At 47.4% G+C, this 26,163-nt stretch overlaps 1 protein-coding gene across 4 annotated transcripts; it reads left to right on the forward strand.

The window, feature by feature from the left end:
* Window positions 1-628: 628 nt before the first annotated feature.
* Window positions 629-23,672, forward strand: ninl (ninein-like). Of its 4 annotated transcripts, none has more exons than XM_047602429.1 (31): window positions 631-1,024; window positions 1,971-2,205; window positions 3,741-3,834; window positions 4,324-4,520; window positions 5,840-5,906; window positions 6,309-6,394; window positions 6,464-6,577; window positions 8,118-8,264; window positions 8,347-8,483; window positions 8,595-8,735; window positions 9,652-9,826; window positions 10,355-10,465; window positions 11,506-11,589; window positions 13,920-14,046; window positions 15,059-15,127; window positions 16,027-16,265; window positions 16,363-16,443; window positions 16,525-16,685; window positions 17,512-17,649; window positions 18,865-19,998; window positions 20,299-20,403; window positions 20,487-20,556; window positions 20,642-20,809; window positions 20,914-21,030; window positions 21,165-21,278; window positions 21,755-21,901; window positions 22,252-22,401; window positions 22,491-22,583; window positions 22,662-22,862; window positions 22,953-23,066; window positions 23,153-23,672. In XM_047602429.1, exons 2-31 carry the CDS (start codon window positions 2,029-2,031, stop codon window positions 23,342-23,344), a joined length of 4,950 nt encoding a protein of 1,649 aa, XP_047458385.1. In that variant the 5' UTR covers window positions 631-1,024; window positions 1,971-2,028; the 3' UTR covers window positions 23,345-23,672. The 4 variants fall into 4 exon arrangements, with proteins under 4 accessions (XP_047458387.1, XP_047458385.1, XP_047458386.1 ...); XM_047602430.1 differs by having other exon boundaries at window positions 16,072-16,265; XM_047602431.1 differs by lacking the exon at window positions 22,491-22,583 and having other exon boundaries at window positions 629-1,024.
* The last annotated feature ends 2,491 nt before the right edge of the window (window positions 23,673-26,163 follow it).

The raw sequence follows: 26,163 nt of genomic DNA on the forward strand, positions 1-26,163 counted from the left end.
GTTTAGTTTAGTTTGGTTTGGTTTAGTTTGGTTTAGATTAGTTTGGTTTAGTTTAGTTTAGTTTGGTTTAGTTTGGTTTAGATTAGTTTAGTTTAGTTTAGTTTAGTTTAGTTTAGTTTAGTTTGGTTTAGTTTGGTTTAGTTTGGTTTGGTTTAGTTTGGTTTAGATTAGTTTGGTTTAGTTTGGTTTGGTTTAGTTTGGTTTAGTTTAGAATGTACAGAATAAGAAAACCTGAAATGTGCCGCAGAGGTTAGAATACTGATTAAATACCACGTGGTCTGTTTTCAGGTGCCAGTGGACAGGACGGATGTCTTTAGACTGTCTGGTGGAGTCAGACTGAACATCAGATGGAAAAAATGAAAAACACTCGTGAGTTAAATGAATAAATTTATACATAAATACACAAACGTGGTACGTGTGGATGTCGCAGACAGATAAAAGTTTGTGTCGTCTGAATAAAGAAGCTGAAGTTTAATCATTCCCAGAAATCTTGTTTGAACTAATATGAGAATCACCCAGACAGAATTAACCCAGGATGGTTTAGTTTCTCTCTTTTATTAAAACATTAAGCTGAAGTCTGATTCATTAAAACTACCTCAGCTTGTTCCCTGCTGGTAAATGAGCTGATGACATCTGGACGCTCTGGTCTTTATTTACATGTTTACATTCAAATAAAATAAAAGTAATTAAAGTAATCAGATACGTTACTTCCGTATCTAGGGATACTCCAGTTTGTTATTATTACTCCGTCCCCGTCCGTGACGGCAGGGGAGCGTTTTACTTTGAAACTGGACCGGAAGTCGGTGTCCGTGTGTTGTCCGGTGGTCGGTTCCAGTCTGCTGCTCCGTTACTCTTCATGTCGGTAGTCTAGCGGCGGACGATCCGGAGCTCCGGGACAACGTCCATGGAGGAAACGTGAAGTTTTAGCGGAGGAAGAAGGAGAAGAGGAGGAGGAGAAGGAGGAGGACGAGAAGGAGGAGGAGGAGGAGGAGGAGGAGGAGAAGAAGAGAAGAACTTTCCCCCGGTAAGACTGACTAAAGTTAACTAAGCTCGGCCGTTAACTTCTCCCGGTTACCGGACAGACTCCCCGTTAGTAACGGACTGTGTAAGATGGCGCAGGCGCAGTGTTTTTATTCACTTTGCCCCGCGAGCCTTTTGTTCCTGCGGCTCGCGCCTCCGTTCCCATGGTGAAGCTTCCTCAGGTCGCGAGAGTGACCGGAAAGAGGCGAGAGCTCCTCGTGTTTACGGCGTAGTCTAAATAAATACGTAAATAAATTAATGAAGTTAGAATGTATAAATAAATACATGTTAGACCATGTTATTAAAATAATAAATATATGAATAAATAAATAAATAAATAAATACATGTTAGACCATGTTATTAAATTAATAAATATATAAATAATAATACCCTGTTATTAACATATATATATAAAAAATAATAAATAATAATGAAATTAAAATAATAATAAATAAATACATGTTAACATGTATAAAAAATAATATGATAATAAATAATAAAACTGTAGACCATGTTATTAAAATAATAAATATATGAATAAATAAATACATGTTAGACTGTGTTATTAAATTAATAAATAAATAAATAAATACATGTTAGACTGTCTAGTTATGGATTAATAATTGTTGCTTCGTGACTGTAGTGGACAGCTATTCAACAGCTGTTTTTTGTATATGTGTGTGTTTTAGTGTTAGTGCATATCAACCAACACAGTGGAAGCTTGTGCTTCACTTCATACACTTCCACCGACTGGCCCGTTGGTGGAAGTACAATTTTTTAAAATATTGAGAGACAGAAATGGCTGATGCTTTGACTACAGGTCTAATAATCCATGTATGAAAGGGTCAATGAAAAGTTGTTGACTAATCTTCCACTTCCAATTTAATTAAATATTAAATTAAGAGATGTTAGCATTAGCATTCTGCTAACATCAGTGATTGATTGACAGGCTGCTGTGTGGTCCTCCACCCACCACAGAAGAAGAAGCCTGGTTGTGATGAGTCGTGATGGAGGACGAGGACAACAGTCGCTACGTGGCTCAGCTCAGAGCCCACTTCCACAGCTGTGACACCACGGCCACGGGCCTCCTGGACCGGGACCAGCTGACCCAGCTCTGCTCCAGGCTGCAGCTGGAGGCGCATCAGCCCCCCCTGCTGGAGGCGCTGCTGGGCCGGAGGCAGCAGGTACTACCACTACTCCTACTACCACTATTACTACTAGTACTACCACTACTCCTACTACCACTACTACTACCACTACCACTACTCCTACTACCACTATTACTACTAGTACTACCACTACCGCTACCACTACTACTACTACTACTACCACTACTACTACTACTACTATTACTACTACTACTACCACTACTCCTACTACCACTATTACTACTAGTACTACCACTACCGCTACCACTACTACTACTACTACCACTACTTCTACTAGTACTACCACTACTACCACTACTACCACTACTGCTACCACTACTACCACTACTACTACTAGTACTACCACTACTAGTACTACCACTACTACCACCACTACTACCACTACTACTACTAGTACTACCACTACTACCACTACTACATACTAGTACTACCACTACTATACTACCACTACTACCACCTACTACTACCACTACTACTACTAGTACTACCACTACTACCACTACTACTACTACTACTACTACTAGTACTACCACTATTACTACTAGTACTACCACTACTAGCACTACTACCACTACCACTACTACCACTACTACTACTAGTACTACCACTACTCCTACTACCACTATTACTACTAGTACTACCACTACTCCTACTACCACTACTACTACCACTACCACTACTCCTACTACCACTATTACTACTAGTACTACCACTACCGCTACCACTACTACTACTACTACTACCACTACTACTACTACTACTATTACTACTACTACTACCACTACTCCTACTACCACTATTACTACTAGTACTACCACTACCGCTACCACTACTACTACTACTACCACTACTTCTACTAGTACTACCACTACTACCACTACTACCACTACTGCTACCACTACTACCACTACTACTACTAGTACTACCACTACTAGTACTACCACTACTACCACCACTACTACCACTACTACTACTAGTACTACCACTACTACCACTACTACTACTAGTACTACCACTACTAGTACTACCACTACTACCACCACTACTACCACTACTACTACTAGTACTACCACTACTACCACTACTACTACTACTACTACTACTAGTACTACCACTATTACTACTAGTACTACCACTACTAGCACTACTACCACTACCACTACTACCACTACTACTACTAGTACTACCACTACCGCTACCACTACTACTACCACTACGACCACTACTACTACTACTACTACTACCACTACTAACACTACTACTACTACCACTACTACTACCACTACTACCACTACCACTACTACCACTACTACTACTACCACTACTACTACTAGTACTACCACTACCACTACTACCACTACTACTACTACCACTACTACTACTAGTACTACCACTACCACTACGACCACTACTACTACTACTACTACTACCACTACTAACACTACTACTACTACCACTACCACTACTACTACTACTACTACTACCACTACGGCCACTACTACTACCACTACTACTACTCCAACTACTACAGTACTCCATTGCTCCTCCAGGTGAACTTTGAGGAGTTTAAGGACGCCTTTGTGGACGTCTTGTCTCGATCTCTGGACTTCAGCACCTCAGAAGACAGCAGCTACCTGGAGCCAGGTGAGACATGAGGGGGACATTGAGGGGGACAGGGAGTGGACATGGAGCTATTAGCCGGTAGCTGTTAGCCAACATTAGGCTGATGAGGAAACACGAAGGAAACATTAACTGAGTTCATTCATGTGTCAAGAATGTTACGATACACAAAAACACACGATGCATTCTACCGACATGAAACCATTTATTCACAGCAAAATGTCTCCTGCTCACTATACTGGACGTTATGTAGTTAGCCTGTTAGCTGTGTTAGCCTGTTAGCCTGTTAGCTGTGTTAGCCTGTTAGCTGTATTAGCCTGTAACTGTGTTAGCCTGTTAGCCTGTTAGCTGTGTTAGCCTGTAACTGTGTTAGCCTGTTAGCTGTATTAGCCTGTTAGCTGTGTTAGCCTGTAACTGTGTTAGCCTGTTAGCTGTGTTAGCCTGTTAGCTGTGTTAGCCTGAAACTGTGTTAGCCTGTTAGCCGTTAGCTGTGTTCATGTTCTCTGTCTGCAGTCGTTCCTGAGGAGGTGAAGCCAAAGTTCGTGAAGGGAACGAAGCGTTACGGCCGCCGCTCGCGTCCCGACAGTAAACCAGACCCAGAGGACCTGGAGGACCTGGAGGACTCAGCGGCGTCCAGGACCGAGGCCTCGTCCCCGGGTGGCGTCCGCAGGGCCAAAGTGAGACGAGCCACGTCTCTGGAGAGCATCGAGGTGATTTAATCTAAAAGATATGAACTCTGAGTAGGACGATACAGACACATGAATAAACACATAAATACACAGAGGAGACATCTGGTCTGGTCTGGTCTAGGGTCTGGTCTGGTCTGGTCTGGTCTGTTCTGGTCTGGTCTGGACTGGACTGGTCTGGTCTGGACTGGACTGGTCTGGTCTGGTTCTGGTCTGGTCTGGACTGGACTGGTCTGGTCTGGACTGGACTGGTCTGGTCTGGTCTGGTCTGGTTCTGGTCTGGTCTGGGGTCTGGGGTCTGGTCTGGTCTGTTCTGGTCTGGTCTAGGGTCTGGTCTGGTCTAGGGTCTGTTCTGTTCTGGTCTGGTCTGGTCTGGTTCTGGTCTGGTCTGGTCTGGACTGGACTGGTCTGGTCTGCTGAGGTTCAGGGTTCATTCTGTCTGAACAGAGCTGGTTCTGTGTGGGTGGGGCTCATAGTTTCAGAAATCTGAGACTGGATACCTGAGGGGGGAGGAGGAGGAGAGAAGAGGAGGAGGAGGAGGAGAGAAGAGGAGGAGGAGGAGGAGGAGGAGGAGGAGGAGTGATGAGTGAGGTTTGGTGGTTTCAGGGTGGAGGTTTTTCCAGGATGTGGGTTTGTGAGGAATGTGGAGCTGGTTTGACTCCAGGATCCTTCACAGTTTACTGAGAGGAATCAGAGACGTCCACATTATTAGGTACACTAGACCAGATTATTAGGTACATTAGACCAGATCATTAGGTACACTAGACCAGATCATTAGGTACACTAGACCAGATCATTAGGTACACTAGACCAGATCATTAGGTACACTAGAGAAGTGATTCTAATCTACATAACGTTGAGTCGTCATTGACCTGATGATGTTTGAGGTTCTGTCAAACTGAACTGAATTAATCTCTGAAGTGTTTCTGTTATATAGTGGAGTGACTGTCTGACAGAATATTAGGGACTCTTCAGTTCAGTAGTTCTACACAATGAAAACCCGGTTGAATCAACGTCTGGTGCCTGGCTGCAGCATAGCTCACGTAAGTCCCGCCTCCCCATGTTAGTGGGCGGGACTTAAGTTAAGTTAATATAATGCTGATGTATGTTCAAGTTATTCTAAGCTATAGAAACAGGAAGGGACATCGTGGTGATTGACAGTTACCCTGACGACCGGGTGTAGCCTCAGTCAGACTGTCATTAGCTATCTAGCTACGTTAGCTACGTTAGCTACATTAGCTACGTTAGCTCTTAACCAGATCATCTAGAACCAAGATGGAGGAGTTGTTTGTGGCCATCTTGGCTCTAGAACTGGCTGACTGACCTCCATGTTTCCTGAGCAGAGCCTGAAGTCTGATGAGGAGGCAGGAAGTCCGAAGGAGAGCGTCCCAACGCCCTTCTCCTGTAAAGGTACGGTGGGCTGGATCAAACCTCTGGACCTGGTAACTTCATCACATCTTAGCCAGATATGAACCAGATATGAGACATTCATTCATCTGGATTTAACTCAGGAACATTAGAAACATTAGAAACAATAGAAACATGTCAGTAAAGTGAAACAGTCTTGTGTCATGAACATTAACACTTTAGGGTTAAATATTGAGAATCTCCAGGTATTTCAGTGAGAGCCCTGTGAAGGCTTAAACAGAGTCATAAACCCAAGACGAAACCAGTCTCACATCTGAATCTAATGTAGACAGCTGCTATTAAAGACTCAAACACAAACATAGGATATTTAAAATATGCTCTCATTTTGATTTGGAGACCAAAAATAAATGATTCCTGTTGAAGTTTTACGGTTGTGTTGAGCAGGGAGTCAGCAGCAGGAGGAGGAGGAGGAGGAGGAGGAGGAGGAGGAGGTGGGGGTCGGAGGAGGTCTGCAGCGCCTCCATTCTGAGGTAAACCTGGTTTCTGTCCGTTCATTGGTCGTCTGTGTTCCCTCTCATCACCTCTGTCGTCTCCGTCAGGACGTGGACCGAAGAATCAGCATCACTGAGTTCAGGAAGTTTCTGTGTGGCTCCGCCCCCACGTCGTGCTCCACCCCCGTACGATCAGCTGACCTGCAGGGGGCGCCGTACAGGGTCAGACTCTTTACATTTACCCTCCTGAGACCATGCGTCCTCGCACGGGGACGTTACGTTTCAGGCTCGTGGCCGATTATTCTGCTTCAGTCAAACTTTTACCCTCATGAAAGTAATTTCCCCCTGGGATCAATGAAGTGATTCTGGTTCTGATCACTGGGCACTGGTGGGTGTAGGAAGGTGACAGCTGACGTTTCATCTGATTCATTCTGCAGCCGAACACGAGACAAAAGTGTCTCAGCAGATTCTACAGTTGAATCTTCTTTATTTACGTTCGTTTACGTTTAAGGATGTAAAGATCATCTCTTATTAAAGGGTAGAACTCATCTTTGTGATCTATATGAAACATTTAGACCAGTTCTCTCCCAGAACGTCACTTTGGTTCCTTGGTTTGAATGTACAGTAGATATTATATATTATACATATTTTACATCAGCCCACTCGTTTATTCCGGTTTGGTCTTTCTCAAGTCATTTTCTGGTCTTTACACTAACAACACTGTCAAAGTTCTCTCTTTATCTAATCATCTGCGTCCGTATCACACAGGTCTGTGGAATTTAAAGTTCCTGGACTCAGAGAACCTCCTCCAGGGGGTTCCTTAGAGGAGGCTGCAGATCCCGGCCCAGTCCTCCTCCGTGTCTCATCTTAGCATCTGAAGTTTGGTCCCTCTGGACTTTAAGTTTATCTATTTTATGTAGAACGTTAAAAGTAAAGTAGTTTGGATCTTTTTAGAGTCGGACATAAACACAGATCACAGACATGATTAAACGAGACCAGAGCTCCTCAGGGACAGGTCTTTGTCCTGAGGAGGTCTAGAGGACAGTCAGGAGGAGTGGAGGGGTGACATGGATCAGACATTCAACAACACACAACTGAGATTTACTAGGTGCGCCTGAACGCACCGTTACCTTCAGACCAGCTGGTAGTCATCAGGCCAATCAGCCCAGTCCAGGTGGATCCAGGTGGATCCAGGTGGATCCAGGTAGACAACATGTCCCGTACGTCAGGTCTAATCTCAGGCTGCGGTTTGTTAACGTGGGTGAGGACAGAGAGGACGGAGAGGACAGAAAAGACGGTAAGGACAGAGACCTGCCTCTGGTCTAGGTTATCAGTCCAGTCCTGGTCCTGGTCCTGGTCCTGGTCTAGATCATCATTTTGGTTCTTTGTGTCTTTGAACGCTCTTATTCTGAAATGTCACGAGACCATCTGGTGTCAGTCACCGTTACCACGGAGACACCAGCAACTGTAGTTCATAGATGAAGAGGAGCATCTACAGGAAATAGAAGAAGAAGAAGAGGGAGGAGGAGGAGGAGGAGGAGGAGGAGGGGAATGGGAATGGGGGGGGGGCTTGTGGAGGAGGAGGTCTGGTGGAGGAGGAGGTCTGGTGGAGGTGTGCCCTCAGGGTTAATCCAGATTAAATGTGGAGCTGTAGAATCATGTGATTCTCAAGACTCAGTGGAAACTCCTGGTCCTGGTCTCTCTCTGGTCTAGAACCAGTCTGTCCTGATCCGGGTCTCTCTCTGGTCTCTGGTCCATGCAGACTGAACCCAGATCAGAGGAGGTCTCGGCCTTGGTGGGCCAGAGGGTCCTGAGCCGGCTGGATGAGGGGTCAGGGTGGACCAGCCCAGAACGGGTGGTGGCCCTCTGGACGGAGGAGGGCATCAGGAACAGCCGGGACGTCCTGCAGGTCGGTACCCAGCAGAACCTGGATCAGACCCCGGTCCTGGTTTTCTTCATCAGACTGGTTCTTTGTGTCTCTCTGTGTCCAGATGCTGGACTTCCCTCTGGAGGACCGTCTCAGTCTGGCAGACCTGTCTCTGGCTCTGGACAACGAGCTGCTGGTCAGTGGGAACGTTGTTCACCAGGTGGCGCTGGTCTCCTACAAACAGGAGATCCAGCACCTGCAGTAAGTCCCTCACTATGTCCCTCACTATGTCCCCCCAACGTCCACATCTGTCCCCGTCTAGCTCTATGTGTCTCTGTGTGTCTCATGTGGACAAACCCTCCATGTGTCCAGGGAGCTGGTGGACCAGGCCTGCAGGGAGAGGGACAAGGTGAAGGCCGACCTGGACCTGGTCCACCAGAGGAACCTGCAGCTGGTCCGGGAGGTGGACGAGCACCAGACCAGCATGGAGACCCTGAACCAGAGCCGGATCAGGTCAGACCTCCACCCCTTCTACTTTAGCCTGATAGCGTAACCGTCTGTTAGCCTGACTAGCATAACTGTCAGTTAGCTGATAGTAAATCCCGTAGCTGAAGCTAAGTCTATTAGCCTGTAGCGTAACTGTAGCCTGATACATACTGTCTGTTAGCCTGATAGCATAACTGTCTGTTAGCCTGATAGCGTAACTGTCTGTTAGCCTGACTAGCGTAACTGTCTTTTAGCCTGATAGCATACCAGTCAGTTAGCTGATAGCATAACTGTCTGTTAGCCTGATAGCATAATTGTCTGTTAGCCTGACTAGCATAACTGTCAGTTAGCCTGATAGCGTAACTGTCTGTTAGCCTGACTAGCATAACTGTCAGTTAGCTGATAGCATAACTGCCAGTTAGCTGATAGCATAACTCCCTGTTAGCCTGATAGCATAACTCCCTGTTAGCCTGATAGCGTAACTGCCTCAGTCATATCTGAACATTTTCTGGAAACGAGAACAAACACAATTTTAGCAGCACATGTTGATAATGTAACTGCCTGTCAAAAAATTACCATTATGCTAGTAGGCTAACCGCTAACGACATGAGAGGTTCAATAATGAAAAACCAACAAACAAAACAAAGGAAAAACAAAAAGGAAAAATGTATAAACGTCGGTGTTTTGTTATCACACACATGATGCCTATATCGTAGAGACCAGGGTCCACGGAGACCAGGGTTCACAGAGACCAGGTTCCACAGAGACCAGGGTCCACAGAGACCAGGGTCCACGGAGACCAGGGTTCACAGAGACCAGGGTCCACAGAGACCAGGGTCCACAGAGACCGGGTCCACGGAGACCAGGGTCCACAGAGACCAGGGTCCACAGAGACCAGGGTCCATGGAGACCGTAAGCTGACGAGCTGCTCTGTGATTGGCAGGGACCTGGAACAGGACTACCGTGATAGGCTGGCAGCTCTACGAACTCAGTCGGAGCAGGAGAATGAGGCGTTGCTTCAGGAGGTGGAGCTAGAGCGGGGAGAGCTGGAGGCGGAGCTACAGCTGCTCAGGGCGAAGGAGGCGGAGCTACAGGAGGAGCTGAGCAGCATGGCGCAGGTTCATTAGCACTAATTAGCCTCATTAATCACCCAGTACTGATTAATTAATGAATTCGTTAACTCATTTATCAGAGCGTTACTGCAAGGCAGGAATACAGATCCATGTTTTTACCATTTAATGGTGAAATCAGGTTTTTATGTATAATTGTTTAAACCACATTTGAATGTTTTTGGAAAACAAGGGAAAAAAACACATATTTTAGCAGCACATCATTTTTTATTGACATGTAACAGTAAATCAAAGCATGAATTATTAGTATGACTATGAGGCTAATGAAATAAACATATTATTAGTGTTACCTGGGGTTAGATCACTTTACATTTTTGTTATTTCAGAATCAGAAAAGGTTTTGTTGCTGTGAAAATAAAAATATAAGGACAGGGATAAATAAAAAGAGGAGCAGTTCTAAGTCTGACGGCCTCAGGCTGGAATGAGCTTAAAGGTCTCACATGGCGCAGAGCATTTTAAGTCTAATTAAATTAAATGAAACTAATTAACATGACTAACGTGGACGCTGGTCTTCAGGAGAACGGGCGTCTGGAGGAGGAGCTCGCTGCCGTGAAGCTGAAGCTGACTGAAGCCCAGAGTTTAGTGGACAGACTGCAGAGAGACCTGGACCAGCTGCTCCACGATAAGGTGACGCCTCACACACTTAGCACTGCTATGTAGCATGTAGCCTTGGTGGCTGGTAGCTTAGCATTGCTATGTAGCATGTAGCCTTGGTGGCTGGTAGCTTAGCATTGCTATGTAGCATGTAGCCTTGGTGGCTGTTAGCTTAGCATTGCTATGTAGCATGTAGCCTTGGTGGCTGGTAGCTTAGCATTGCTATGTAGCATGTAGCCTTGGTGGCTGGGGTCCTGGGGAGTTCCATGTGTAAATCTCCATCTTCTTCTGGATCGTATAATGAGCTCAATGGTAGAATGTGATGACGTCCAGGAGAAATAAAATGTCCAAAGGTTGAATTGTGTGAACGTTGCCTCCTGTAGTGAATCAGTAGCATTTTGGAGCCAGATTCACTTTAAGAGGTAAAAACCCAACGTGGAGGAACTTTGGGTTCTTTGGTTTGATCCTAATGTCCAGATGGAGAGTGGACCTGGTTGTGTTTCACTAGAACCTTTGGAGAACATGTGAGCTCTGTGGTGTTTCTAGAGACTCTGGGTCCAGGTCTGGTCCAGGTCTGGTCCAGGTCTAGTCCAGGCCTGGTCCAGGTCTGGTCCAGGTCTGGTCCAGGTCTGGTCCAGGGGCTGATGGATGAGTCCAGAATGATATCGTTGCTATCAGGGTGGTTTCTAGTCCTGGTCTAGAGGACCCATAGAGACCTGGATCCTTAGAAACACGGGTCCACAGAGACCAGGGGGACCAGGGAACATGGACCTGATGGTCCTGGTTTATCTGGTCCATCAGAACATTAATCTGAGTTGTGTTTGTTCTTCAAGATGAAACTAGACCTCCAGTGTCGGTGGCTGGTGTTTGGTGACTCTGATGAATGATTAATGAAAGTTTCCTCTGACTCCGTTTCTTCGTTTCTGCTGCAGCCGCCACTCATGACTTTTTATTTTTCACCTGAGGCCCAGCTACAGTTTGGATAGTTGGTGGGTTAGTGGGTGGAATCGTAGGTTGGTTGTTGCTTGGTGGTTGGTTTATGGGTTGATTTGACTGTTTTGTTCCATCAACAGCTGGACAGCCTGGAGTCGGCCGGCCGTCTGGGTCACGAGGAGCGTTTCTCTGAAATCCTCAAGGAGTATGAGCAGCAGTGCAGGGTAAGAGGATGGAGGATTTTCCTCCACTGATTTATTTATTCCCTAAACCAATAAACATTAAAATGTGACATTTAGCTACTTTTAGTCTCTTTAAATGACGTTACCATCTCATTCTGATACGTTACATTAAAGTCGAAGGAGTTTCCATGTGTGTTTGTGTTTGTGCGTCTGAACGCTTCGTGCTGATTGGACAGAAACTCAAGGTGAGAGCAGCAGCAGTGACGTCTGTTCAGGAAAACCAGTCGATTGGTGTCATAAACAAACGTGGACGTCTCTCAGTGAACATCTGCACTGTTGGACTCTGTCATAACTGTAGTATAACACATACATATATACATATATATATGTATATATGTAAATACAGGACTGTGCAGAAGTTAAAGACTCGGGACAACAGGGGCTACTTCTAGAGCACAGAGAGATCAGGTTTGGAGATAGAGTCAACATTGAAGAGGTCGTCTGAGCTGCCAGAAGAACATCACAGGAACGTCTGTCTCTGGAAACGAATAACGTTCTATATAAAATTACTTCAACCACTCAACCAACCAAACACCGTTCAGACCACATCAATATGCAGTAAAATGTATTTCAGTCATGTTAGTGTTAATAGTTTATTTCCATCATGAATGAGCAGGAGAAAAATCAGTCTAATCCGGATCTGGTGTGGCCCCCTTTAACCTTCAGACAGCATCAGGTCTTCTAGGTCCACCTGGACACAGTTCTTGGTTCTTGGAGAACTAACCCCAGATCTTCCTCAGTTAATCCAGACTCAGTAAATGATGCTGAGACCAGGGCTCTGGGGGGTCATGCTGTTCTTGTCTGGATGTTTGGGCTCTTTGTCCTGCTGCAGAATAAATGTGGGGCCAGTCCTCCTCCTAATCTGGACGTGTTTTTCATCCTCTGAGTTTCCACTGAGTCTCTGATCCTACTGGACCCTGACGTAGAGTCAGAGGACCTAGACCCTGACGTAGAGCCAGAGGACCTGGACCCTGACGTAGAGACAGAGGACCTGGACCCTGACGTAGAGACAGAGGACCTGGACCCTGAAGTAGAGCCAGAGGACCTAGACCCTGACGTAGATCCAGAGGACCTGGACCCTGATGTAGAGCCAGAGGACCTGGACCCTGACGTAGAGCCAGAGGACCTGGACCCTGATGTAGAGCCAGAGGACCTAGACCCTGACGTAGAGCCAGAGGACCTGGACCCTGACGTAGAGCCAGAGGACCTGGACCCTGATGTAGAGCCAGAGGACCTAGACCCTGACGTAGAGCCACATGACCTAGACCCTGACGTAGAGCCAGAGGACCTAGACCCTGACGTAGAGACAGAGGACCTGGACCCTGAAGTAGAGCCAGAGGACCTAGACCCTGACGTAGAGCCAGATGACCTAGACCCTGACGTAGAGCCAGATGACCTGGACCCTGACGTAGAGCCAGATGACCTGGACCCTGACGTAGAGCCAGAGGACCTGGACCCTGACATAGAACCAGAGAACCTGGACCCTGACGTAGATCCAGAGGACCTAGACCCTGACGTAGAGCCAGAGTACCTGGACCCTGACGTAGAGCCAGAGGACCTAGACCCTGACATAGAGCCAGAGAACCTGGACCCTGACATAGAGCCAGAGGACCTGGACCCTGATGTAGAGCCAGAGGACCTAGACCCTGACGTAGAGCCAGAGGACCTGGACCCTGACGTAGAGCCAGAGGACCTGGAAGGACTGATGTGGTGGAAGGTTCTAGAAACACCAGATGCTGATGGGACTTAGAGTTTTATTCTGTTCACTCACTCTGTATTTAGGAAATTGATAAAAGCAAACGATCATTATTCGTCACTTCTTACCTGCCGTTAGCTAGGCTAGTTAGCTAGGCTAGTTAGCTAGGCTAGTTAGCTGGGGTCTTCTTGTTGGTAGCTAGCTGCTAGCCTGCTGGTCAGCTTTCAGTAGGACTGAGCGTCTACATGTGTTTTGCCTCAGATCTTGGCTCAAGTTGTAACATCTTTTCCTGTCTATTACTGAATATTTCTGAAAGCGTTTTTAGTTTACAGCTTTTTATCCACACCTGCCTAAAACGCATGCACAGTTCTGTGTGTGTGTATATATATATGTGTGTATTTGTATTTTTACTAAATCTATACTTTCTAGAGATGTTCTTCTTGTTCTTGTACCGAATTATATTATATTATATTATATTATATTATATTATATTATATTATATTATATTATATTATATTATATTATATTATATTATATTACATTATATTACATTATAAAATATTATGTGTGTGTGTGTGTGTGTGTGTGTGTGTGTGTGTGTGTGTGTTGCGTTCAGGAGCTGCGGGACAGGAACGATGAGCTGAGCTCAGAGCTGGAGCTGCTCAATCAGAGAAGCAGCAGAAACTTGAGACGAGACCAAACAACATCGAGCTGGACACAACTACACACAGACACACACTCTGGTAACACACAACTACACACAGACACACACTCTGGTAACACACAGCTACACACAGACACACACTCTGGTAACACACAGCTACACACAGACACACACTCTGGTAACACACAACTACACACAGACACACACTCTGGTAACACACAACTACACACAGACACACACTCTGGTAACACACAATTTACACACCAGACACACTTTGGTAACATCAATACACACAGACACACACTCTGGTAACACACAACTACACACAGACACACACTCTGGTAACACACAGACACACACTCTGGTCACACACAGACGCACACAGACACACACTCTGGTAACACACAGACACACACTCTGGTCACACACAGACGCACACAGACACACACTCTGGTAACACACAGACACACACAGACCGTGTTTAGATTCAATAAAATATCCTTTAAATAAATCAATAATAATCAGTGGGATCTGGACTCATGTCTGTCTGCTGGTTAATGCTGGTTCTGACTGGTCCTGGATCTGTCTGGTCCTGGTTCTGACTGGTCCTGGTTCTGTCTGGTCCTGGTCTTAGTGTTGTGTTCTCTAGAAGTTATTTTCACTGATTGATTACAGTCTGCTGTGTTTAAGATCGTGCTGCGGACTCAAACCCAGAACCCTGTGGCTGTGAGGCCTCAGTCCTGACCTCCTCTCCACTGTGACTCAGTTTGTTTTCATTCGTTTCTGGTTTGAGTTGAAAATCTGCTGTGACTCAAGACAAAGACGTTAACAGGACTTTCAGGTTAGGACAGTCCAGTTAGACGAGGACACGCCCCCCACACCAGGACACGCCCACCACGCACACACACACACACACACACACACACACACACACACACACACAGACACACCTCTTCCAGGTTTCTGTCTCAGTCTCATAGTCTTCATTGTGTCTCTGGGTGAGTCTCAGTCTCGTTGTGTTGTCGTCCTCTCGGGTCTCAGGTTTGTTTATTTTTGTGTTTATTTGTGTGTCTATTTGTGTGTCTGTCCAGGCGTCTCAGACATGAAGCGTCACTCGTCTCCTGGTCTCAGGAAGAAGCTGCAGCCTGTGGACAGAGCTGGTGAGACGCCGTGTTTGAATCACTCTCAATGTTTAGTTATTTGTGAATCTCTGGAGGATTTTTAAGTTTCCAGAAACTTAGACACAGTCGATGTAGAAACTAGTGATGTCACAGTTATTAACCCTCCATCGTTCCTCTGGGTTCATCAGCCAATCAGAGCTCTGGACTCCAGCTGTGTTGGAGTAAATGCTGCTTGATGCAATGAGGGATTTTCTTCTGGTCTCATTGATAAAACTCACTTTGATTCCTCCAGAACAATAAAACCACTTATGCCGTCCCCCCATCTCCGTCCTCCCTCCCTTCCTCCCCTCGTCCCTCGTCCCTCGTCCCCTCGTCCTCTCGTCCTCTCGTCTTTCTCTCCAGCTGGGTGATGTGTGAGCTAATGTATGTTCTGATATTTGATGTTTGGAGGATGAAGAGGAGGAAGAGGGGGTTCAGATCTTGATGATACTGATGATACTGATATTGATGATACTGATGATACCAATGATACTGATATTGATAATACTGATATTGATGATATTGATGATACTGATGTTGCGAGGAACTAGCTCTGAACTGACCCAGCCTGGAAACTCTGAGGGGAATAGTCCTCATAAAGTCATATTTACATCTGTTATCAGTATTTTTGTTCTTAGTGAGTTTCTTGCTTTATGAAAACATTCATGAAACGTTTTAACGCGGTTGGAGGTCGTTAAAGGTCTAAACTGTAAAAACATGGAAGGAGAGAGTAGAAAAAGAACCAGTTTACACGTAATTCAGTGTATTTTTACTCTATTATTATTAAGTGGACCTCCGTACTCCACCTTAGTTCACCAGGGGTTCTGAGCTTGGTGCATTGTGGGTCTTGTAGTCTGAGTGGCACATTGAGACACACACTGACCCCCTCTCTCCCTCAGCTCTCTGCTCTCTGGACTCTGGTCCTGGTCCTGGTCCTGGTTCAGATCCCGGTCCCGGTCCCGGTCCTGGTCCTATTTCAGATCCCGGTCCTGGTCCCGGTCCTGGTCCCGGTCCTGGTCCCGGTCCTGGTCCCGGTCCTGGTCCTGCTGTCAGTATTCAGACTGAACTGGCTCTGGAGCAGCTGCAGCAGAAACACGACCAGGAGCTGCAGCAGCTCAACATCCAGATGGAGACGCAGGTAAGGACTCGATCAGGAGCTCTGATTGGACCAGAACCAGGACCAGGACTAAACTCCTCCTCCTCCTCCTCCTCCTCCTCCTCCTCCTCCTCCTCAGGTGAACTACTACGAACGCAGTCTGGAGCTGATGAGGCAGAGCATGGAGGTGGAGAGGAAGGACATCTCTCAGGCCTTCAAGGTATGAGGATGATTGTCAGGTAGTTGGACCAGAACCCACCTGGAGGCTTCAGGGTCTCACCTGGACCTGGTCTGCCCTCAGGTGGAGATCAGCGAGCTGGAGGAGCAGAAGTCTGAGGTGGAGCATGAGGTGAAGCAGCTGAAGGAGACGGTGGAGAAACTGCAGGCTCAGATCCAACATGGAGGACGAGGAGGAGCAGCAGGAGGAGGAGGAGGAGGGTGGAGCAGCGAGCAGGAGCGGAGGTGAGGAAGACGCCTCCTCTCTCAGGCTCCGTGACGGTTCTGGTTCCTGGACCAGAGTTTGAACCGGCCGGTGCATTCAGGCCGAAAAAATAATAAGAGTTCAGACCCGGAAACGTTGGTTTCAAGGGAACCAGGAAATACCTGTGACATCATCAGTGGGCGTGGCCACTCTGCGTTTAATAAGAACAGAAGAAGAAGCAGCGACTGATGATGGGTGTCTGTTAGGTTCCATATCCGTTGTGTTGCTGTGTTGTGTGTTGTTCCAGTGGCCTTGGCCATAGTTACATCTGCAGGAGACACAGGACGTATCAGCCTCCGTACACTTTACATACCATTCATTCATTCATTCATCCATTCATTCATTCACCATCCTGACAACAGCCACTTCACCTTCATCTAGTCACTCACATGTCCCAGACCCACCATGGTTCTCCCCCCAGGAACCAGAACCCTCCTGTGTCTGTCTCAATCTTAAGTCTATTCTCACAGGACCAGTTCTACCTGGGACCTGGTCCTGTGTTGTCCTCTAATGTCCATGATTGTGTCTCTGCTGCAGCTCAGATAATCTGTCCTGTTGATCCAAGGACCTGTCAGTGTTTAAAGCAGATGAACACATTAATGTTGGAGTTAACGGGTTCATCCCTGGTCTGAGTGGGTGAATGGGTCTTTGCTCCCAGAGAGTCTGGTTCTCTCAGGACCAGGACCAAGGTTCAGCTCATTTAAGGTCTAATTATGACTTTATGAACTACAGACGTGTCCCTGAGATTAGGACTCATGTTCAAGTGTCCTCTCTCAGCAGCGATTTTAACGCCTTGAACTTTCCCAGAATGCAGCGGGAGCAGGCCGAGCTGGAGCAGAACTTCGCCAGAGAGATCAGTAACCTGGTCCAGAGGCTGAGCAGTGAGAAGGAGCAGCTGGAGGCGGAGCTAAAGCTGAAGATGGACCAGGAAGTGATGGTGGTCAGGTGGGTGGTGACATCACAGGAGACGAACTACATCCATGTCTCCACATGTGACACATTCACCGTTTAACTAGATTTATATTTTATACTTGAAATTAAAACCCTTCATGGTCTTTGGAGCATTTCAAACATTCCCGTTCCTTTAATGACCTTTTTATTTTTTCCTTCTGTTCAGATCAGTGTGTTTGATGGTGGATTTAACTCGTCGTCCTCTTCCACTTCTCTTTAGACCAGTTTAATGTGACTCCAGCTAACAGGCTTCACTTCTTCTTTAGCTTCATCGTTCGCTGAGTGACCAGGATGGAGGCTCAGTAAATATGACCGTGATGCTCCTCCCTCCTCACCTGTAGCCACGCGGCTGCTAGCAGCACGCTAGTTCTGATGGCTAATGCTAACTGAGAGCAGCTAAGCTAACATCTCTTATTCAGTGTGCAATAAATCACAATCTAATCCAACTTTATTTATAAAGCACTTTAAAACAACCACAAGGAGCCAAAGTGCTGTACAAGATGAATTAAAAAGACATGAAACACCAGTAAAAACAGCTATAAAATAACAGAGATCACGGCTGTTTAAACATTTTTAATTTAACTATGACTATTCATAGTATGACTATTCATATTTAAATGTCAGTACCAACATGAACTATGTTCTTAACATCAGCAAAGATTTATCTGAAACTAGAAAGTCCATGAAGGCTAGTGTCTGCAGAGCCTGGGTGAATCCACCAGGGGGCAGATGTTTACGACCAGATTAGCAGCAGTTACGTGGAATTTATGTTTCTGCGCTAAAGTGATGCAAACTCTTATCAGACATCAATGATCAGCTGGCATCCAGAAACAGGTCCAGAGCTGTGATTGGTCCTCGTTAGTGTTTAATGGAACCAGAGCTGTGATTGGTCCTCGTTAGTAAATAAATGTAACCAGAGCTGTGATTGGTTCTCTTTGGTTGTTGTGTTGTTGTGGTCTGTAGAGACAGGGTCAGGGTAACTGAGGAGGTTTGGACGACTCCTGTTCAGTCTGTGTTGTTGAAAGTGAAGCAGGAAGTAGAAACCAAAATGAACCCGACTGGTAAAAAGACACAGCGCCTCCTGGTGTTTGGGAGGAGTTGTTCCAGAGTGAGGAGGTTCCAGTAGCGACGCCTCAGACCAGTGGAGGTCTGTGTTGTGGTCCTGTACTGGTTTTGTGTAGATTAGTGATGGCCGTGTGCTGTGAGCAGGGAGGAGGTGAAGCTGCAGCACGCTGAGGCCCAGCGCCGCCTCCTCCACCAGCTCCACCGTGAGCGGCGGCGGCTGCAGGAGCAGAAAGGATTCTGGGAGAACCAGCTGGCCAAAATCTCTCTGGAGAAGAAGGAGATGGAGGAGAAGCACAAGGAGGAGGTCCAGCGCCTGAGGGAGGCGGTCCAGACGTCCGGCCAATCAGAAGCCAGCCTGGAGGAGGCTCTGGAGGCGTGTCGCGGGAGGTGCCGTGAGCTGGAGGCCCGGCTGGAGGAGGCCTGCACTCAGCTGGAGGAGAGCATCGTCTTCTTGGAGTCGGAGGAGCGTCTGAATCGGTGCCTGGCCTCGGAGAAGACCTCCATGGAGGAGGAGCTGCAGCAGCTGAGGAGCAGGGAGGAGCAGCTCCTCCTGCGGGTCGGAGACCTCCAGCAGCAGGAGACCCAGCTCCGAGCCGGGGAGCAGACGGCCACCTCCCTCCGGGCGGAGCTGGAGCGCCTGCAGGAGGCGCTGAGGAGTAAAGGCGAGTCCGTGTCCAGACTGGTGGGGGAGCTGGACTCCCTGAAGACGGACCGGACCAGGCTGATCCAGGACCTGAAGGACCAGGCTATGGCCGTGGACACCCTGCAGCTGGAGCTGGACGGCGCCTCCCAGGAGCTGGACAGGAGGAGGAGCAGCGAGGAGAGTCTGCAGGAGGCTCTGAAGGAGGAGCAGACCAGAACCTCTCAGCTCCGGTCCAGTCTGGCCGAGGAGCGGGAGGAGGTGGCCCGTCTGAGCCAGGAGAACCGGAGCTACGTCCGGCTGGCCGACCAGCTCTCCACCCAGATCGTGGAGATGGAGGAGGAGATCTCCTCCCTCAGAGACCACCTCCGGGACCTCAGCTCCCAGCTCAACGACACCGCAGACCTGGTCTTGGACCTCCGCACACAGCTCAACTCCAAAGCCCGCATCCACCCGGAGGCCCGGGACCAGGAGCAGCTCCTCCAGCTGCAGAGGGCCCTGCAGGACTCCCAGAGCCAGCGGAGGAGCACGGAGGAGGAGCTGGACCGGGAGAAGAGGAGGATGACGCAGCAGCTGTTGGAGCTGGAGCAGCTGGTTCTGGCTCTGGAGGAGGTGACGGACCCGGCCAGTCCTCACAGGTTTGATCCAGAACCCGATCTGAACCGTGACTAACCTCCGCCTGCCTGAACCAGAACCAGACTAATCCGCCCAGACGCTGACTCCGCCCCCTCTAACCCAATGACCTCAACGCATGACACCAGAACGTCTCTGATTGGCTCGGCCGTGGAGGACGGAGGTCTCACTGTGCTCCAGACCAGAGAGTCTCTGCTGCACCCTGAGGCCTCCGCCCTCCTCCACTCACTGCATGTCCTCTAGTCACGTGACGTCCACGTCCAGGTCCGGTGTCCTCCCTGATCTCTGTGTGTTTGTGGCTGCAGGAGTCAGTTGGAGGAGATCCGATCGGAGAACGGGGCTCTGCAGGAGAGACTGAGCGTCCTGCAGCAGGAGGTCCACAACCTGGAGGACGAGGTGGACAAGAGGAGGTGAGCCGACGTCTCAGGGGGTGGAGGGTGGACGGAGCGGAGCCAGGTCGGTTCTGAGTCCAGAGTCTGTGGTTTTATTTCAGGAGGAAACTGGAGGAGATGGAGAGAGAACACGAGAGGAGCAGAGAAGAGGAGGAGAGGCTCCACAGGGAGGTGAGGAGCAGGAACCAGACTCCATTCAGACATTCACACACCTCCTCATCACCTCCTCTCAACTCCTCCTCATCTTCTCCTGCAGAACTCCAGGTACCGTGAGGAGGTTCTGGATCTGAGCAGTCGCAACCTGCAGCTGAGCAACGACAACGCGGAGCTGAGCGCCCGTCTCCGTGGAGACCAGGAGTCGGTCCGGATGCTGCGGGAGCGCCTGGCGACGGTCTCCAAGGAGCGAGAGGAGGAGGGAGCTACGGTGAGCTGGTTTCTTTTTGGTTTGATGTTAAAACAAAAGCCCAAAGACACAGAGACTCCAGATGTGTGAATGTCGGACGTTTAAAGTCGTGGTCCTGGTTGCAGATGCGGCGGCTGCAGGACGCAGCGATGCAGCAGGAGAGGGAGAAGCTGCAGCTTCAGACGACCTGGACGCAGGACAAACAGCTGCTGGAGAAAGAGCTGAACTCCTGCAAGGACAAGGTGGATGAATGAAGCTGCTCTCTGACCCTGACCCCCCCGATCCCTCCTGACCCTGATCCTGACCCTGATCCTGACCCTGATCCTGATCCTGATCCTGATCCCAGCACTGACCTGCAGGTGTTTAATCTCCACAGCTGGGACGACAGTCGGAGCTGGAGGCGGAGCTCAGGAGCGTGAGGCTGAAGCTGCAGTGGACGGAGGAGGACAAAGAGAAGCTGCTGAGAGACGCCGACGAGCAAAACAACAAGGTCACAAAGAACCAGAGACGCAGACTTAAAGCACAACAACTATATCAGAAAGTGTTCATGACTGAGTCCTCTAAACCAGGCCGACACATCTGCATTTGTTTAATCGTGTTCAAATGACCAGAACACACGTAAGAAAATAACCACAACAATTCATTCTCATTTAAATTAAACCAAAACACTGAAACATTTTCAATATAATGCAACAAGCTGCTACTTTTAAGAGCAAAGAGGATGCATGGGCAGACTCAGCAACGTTAAAAGGAGCTAAAGCAACATAGAAATAGAATAGAGTCTCCTCCCGTTGCATTTCCCTCCTCTGAGTCCTCCCTCTCTCCTGGTTCGTCCTCCATCACAAACTTTGGTTGAGACATCTCCTCTGAAACTCCCTGACTGAAGCTAAAGGAGGAGAACTCCTCCTCTGTCGTGCCGTTCTTCCTCTCACATGTCTCTAATGAGGAGTCTGATGCTGTGTTCAGGTGGAGCAGCTGCAGCAGAGGCTGATCTCTCTGGAGTCGGAGGTGGAGCTGCTTCGCTCTCAGCTTCACGCCGTCAACCAGGAGAAAGTGATGAGCGCTCAGACGGCGGCCGACCTGCAGGGGGCGCTGCAGGACGCTCAGAGCCAGGTCAGTAACCCATAGGCCTCATCAGGTCCGTCTGACTGGAGGGCCCCCTGGAGGCAGAGTTCAGTATAACAGCCATCGATTCTTTAACACTTTGAACCAAGGAACAAAACAGCTCCTCTTCATTTCAACTATAACGGAAGTACAAAAAATAAAATGCCAGGGAAACCCCAAAGAAGGGGGCTTAAAGAGGAGGACTCCCCCAAAACAGTTAGACTCTAACTGAAGGAAATAAAGTCAGGCAGAGAACAGAAGCAGAACAGTTCATAAATAAAAATTCAATAAATATATTAATAAAAAACGATGTGTCTGACTTCAGAACATCTCTCCTCCTCCTCCTCCTCCTCCTCCAGGTGGAGCAGTTGGAGCTCAGCGTCAGGGAGCTGGTGAAGGAGAAGGAGGAGCTCCGTCGGGTCCTGGAGGAGCAGGAGGAGCAGGCCTCCATCACTCTGCAGGAGGAGACGCACAAACTGAGAGTCCAGAACCAGGAGCTCCAGCAGCAGGTAGCGTACAGGTGGATTGGGGGGAGATGGGGTTCTGGGGGGCGGGGTTACACGCTACGTTGCAGCTGATTGGTGGATGTCTTCATCAGCTGTCAAAGCATCAGGACCAGGACCTGAAGGTCCACAAACTGAACCAGGAGCAGCAGGACCTGAGGAGCCGACTGGACCAGGCTCAGAACCAGGTCAGGCCTCAGGGGGTGGAGGGGTCCTGTTTGGTCCTGGACCAGAACCAGGTCCTGATTACTGGCTGTTTGTTGTAGGCGGAGCGTTCCGGCGCCACCATCAGTCTCCTGCAGGCGCAGCACCTGAAGCAGCTGCAGGAGGTGAAGCAGCGTTCAGGAGACGGCTACAAGGAGCAGGTGGAGCTGCTGGAGGTCCGACTGGAGGAGGAGCAAGGGAGGAGTCGGCAGCTGGAGGAGGCACTGAGGCAGCAGAGCAGCTCCCAGATCAGCAGCAAGCAGGTAACACTACACACTGCTACACACTACACAACACACTGCTACACACTAGACTACACTCAGTGTTGTGTGCTGGCTGCGTGCTGCGTTCAGGGCCAGTACGAGAAGACGGTGTGCGGCCTGCAGCAGAGGGTGGAGGAGCTGGAGACCAAAGTGAAGGCGATGCGTCTGGTCCTGCAGGAGAAGGTCCAGCAGCTCAAAGAGCAGGTGAGTCTGGTCCTGGTTGTTTCCCGCTGGTGTGTTTGTGTTGGTGTTGTTGTGGGTTTTGATGCCGTGTCTCTGCTCGCCTGCAGTTGGCCAAGAACTCGAGGTGGAGTGCGCTGCTGAAGGACCTGTACGTGGAGAACTCTCAGCTGATGAAAGCGCTGCAGGTCACCGAGCTGCAGCACAAAGAGGCAGAGAAGAAGAAGTTCCTGCTGGAGGAGAAGGTCGCAGCCCTCAACAAGCTGCTGAGGGAAATCGTCCCCGCGTCACTCGCCACGTGACCCCTCCCACCACGTCAGCTCTTCTTTCACCTCCATCCACAGAGACAACTTTTATTTGAAGGGTTTCATTGATGTCCTCCTCAAAGAGCCCAGGCCTCAGTGCCTGACCTCCACCAGACTCCATTTAAATAGTGATGGATTTAACAGATGGAGGCGCTGTCTGAGTCACCCACTCTCAACTGTTCCAGTATTAAGTGTCTTTATGCACCACTGTTGGTTTTATATGTTGAAATGAGTCACAGCTTCTGTTTTATCCCAATGAACCAAAACTCACCTGTGGACCAAAGTGTGAGACCAACATTTAACATTAAAGTCAGTTTTATCACAACTTTTCTCCACACTGACTTCATTTGACTGTTGTGATGATTTTGGTTTGTAAATTCTGGTGGAGTCATGCAGGAAAATACCACAATCAACGCCCTCACAACAACTCAAACACTCTGATCACATACAACATCACACCAATAGCGCCTCCAAAAGGCAAAGTTCAAGATCTCACTATATCAAATACTCAACACTGAAACAAAAGCATGACAATGATAAAAACACAATGCACAACTGAATACACAGCAATCAATATATAAAGTCACCATACACAATGTTCTACAACCAGAGAATCATCTCAGCACCACATATGTAAACTACATTATCAACAACAATAAATTAGATTCACCAGAGCCTTTTAATGAGTTAAACCACTCCTGGTTGAATGTCCTAGTTTTGCTTATTCCCTCTCGAGAAATGCTTAAATCCTCTGGTTGATGTGCTCCCAAACATTTTATCTCCAAGTTCTGCTCTTGTGGTGAAGGCCTGAATCTGACACTAGTCTGCTACATTTATCATGCACTGAATGAATGAAACTGTACATTTTGTACATGCGTTACGAGCTAGCTGACCTGTACAATCGCCGCCACTCGCTTCATACTAGACAATGAGAAGAACTTCAGCAGTTCACATCACTGCAACATCAGACACAACCAAGTATTCAGACACAGCTACACCACAAACAGAAGAAATTGTGTTCATCAAATGAAAACTGTGGACATTTTATTGGGGACAAAGTTGAAATCATTGATTTATTATTAACTTATTCTCAGTAACAGAACTTATAAAAGCTGATAATTCACAGCACAGCAGCGCCCTCTGGTGGGGTCGTTAAAAGACGCCACTCATTGTTAGAGCAAATGATTTGGAAAATAGAAATACATTTAAATGTAGGGTCACAAGTTCACCTCCCGCCATGTCCATGGCTGCGGTGCCCTGAGTAAACACCTAACACCCAACTGGATGGTTTCATGGAATTTCACCATGAGGGATCAACAGGGGAATAATTTATATTTTATTTTTTACCTTTATTCATCATTGGAGGAGCGGAAACTGGAAGCGCATATTAAAATAAACTAAAATTATCTAAACTAGAACTTCATGTGGCAACAAGCTCTAAACCTCCATGAAGGACTTTAAATGCAGTTTAAATGGATCTTATTTAGAGTAGAGCCACTTCACTAGTGTACCTAATAAACTGGCCATGCAGGGTGTCTGAAACGGGCGTTTTCCAAGGACCTCCTTATAATCCTGACACAGATTAAAAAGTGTTGAGCCTCATAGATGCTACAGGAGTGATTTAGGTTTTAAAGGCTTCACCCTAAATACTTCAGACCTGTCTAATAAAGATGGATGGAAACACTTTAACCACAGGCTTATTTTATTTCAGTTATTTTCTATTTTAACTCATAGTAACAATCTTTAAATGTAATTACATGGTAAGGCTTTCAAACAACAAACAGAGAGAAGAGTGGAACCGTCCTAATAAACCCGGTTAAAAGCAGCTTCATTGGTTCAACTTTAACACATTAACATATTGACTCTTATTCCAATGACTTCAGCTTATTTAATGTGTCTATGCTGCACTGCCTCAGCCTGTCATTTAAACACTATTCAGAGAGAGTTGAGAGGAACTAAAAACCCAGAGGTCGATGCCAGTATGAAGTATGAATGGTGAATAAATCTAATCCTCTGTGTTTCTCTGGCTCCAGTTTCATGTGTTTTATTCAGTGATGTTCCTTTAAACAGCTGATCACTTATTTACTTTGACTCCTCCTCTTCTCTTCTCTGTTTCCTGGTTTGACTTTACTTTCTCTTTCTCCAGCGACGTGTCTCGGATCTTTTTCTCCGTCTGAAGGTAATGAAGCAGTTTGTGGTGTTTTCTTCATCATCAGCTCAGTTCCAGCAGAAATCTGCCGCTCCATAGTTCACGTTAAACTCAGTCACAGCTGAAAGGAAAGAGTCTGGATCAAACTCATCCTCCATTTTGTGTCTCTGGTCCGTTTGTGTCACTCGGTGCATGAATATGATTGAAGGTGATTTTCTTTCCTTCATCTTTTCATCGAGGACACAGTCGGGTTTTTATTTTGAAACTGTCTGTAGAACTTTGATCTGATTTTATAAGGTAAAGAGCTGAAAGTAACTAAGTACTTTTACCCTAATACTTTATGTTGAAGAGAATCTCGAAGTGAATATTTCCATGCTGTGCTGTTTTCTACTTTGACATTTCACAGGGAGACATTTGACTGTAGAATGGAACGTAAAACCCTGAAAGTAACTAAGTACTTTTACTCCAGTACTGTGAGGTATGATTTATCCGTCACATGGAGCTGAAATTCAAAGAGAATTAAAATATCCAGAGTGTTTTTCCATCCATCTGCTGGAGGAGAACAGCTAATGAGCAGAACATGAAGTTCACTTTACTGACCACATGTTTAACACCACTTGTGATGTCTGATTCATCTTTAAACAAAAGTCAAAGAATCCATTTGTAA

This window comes from Mugil cephalus, chromosome 13 (genome assembly GCF_022458985.1).
Source record: "Mugil cephalus isolate CIBA_MC_2020 chromosome 13, CIBA_Mcephalus_1.1, whole genome shotgun sequence".
In the NCBI taxonomy this organism is placed as follows: domain Eukaryota; kingdom Metazoa; phylum Chordata; class Actinopteri; order Mugiliformes; family Mugilidae; genus Mugil; species Mugil cephalus.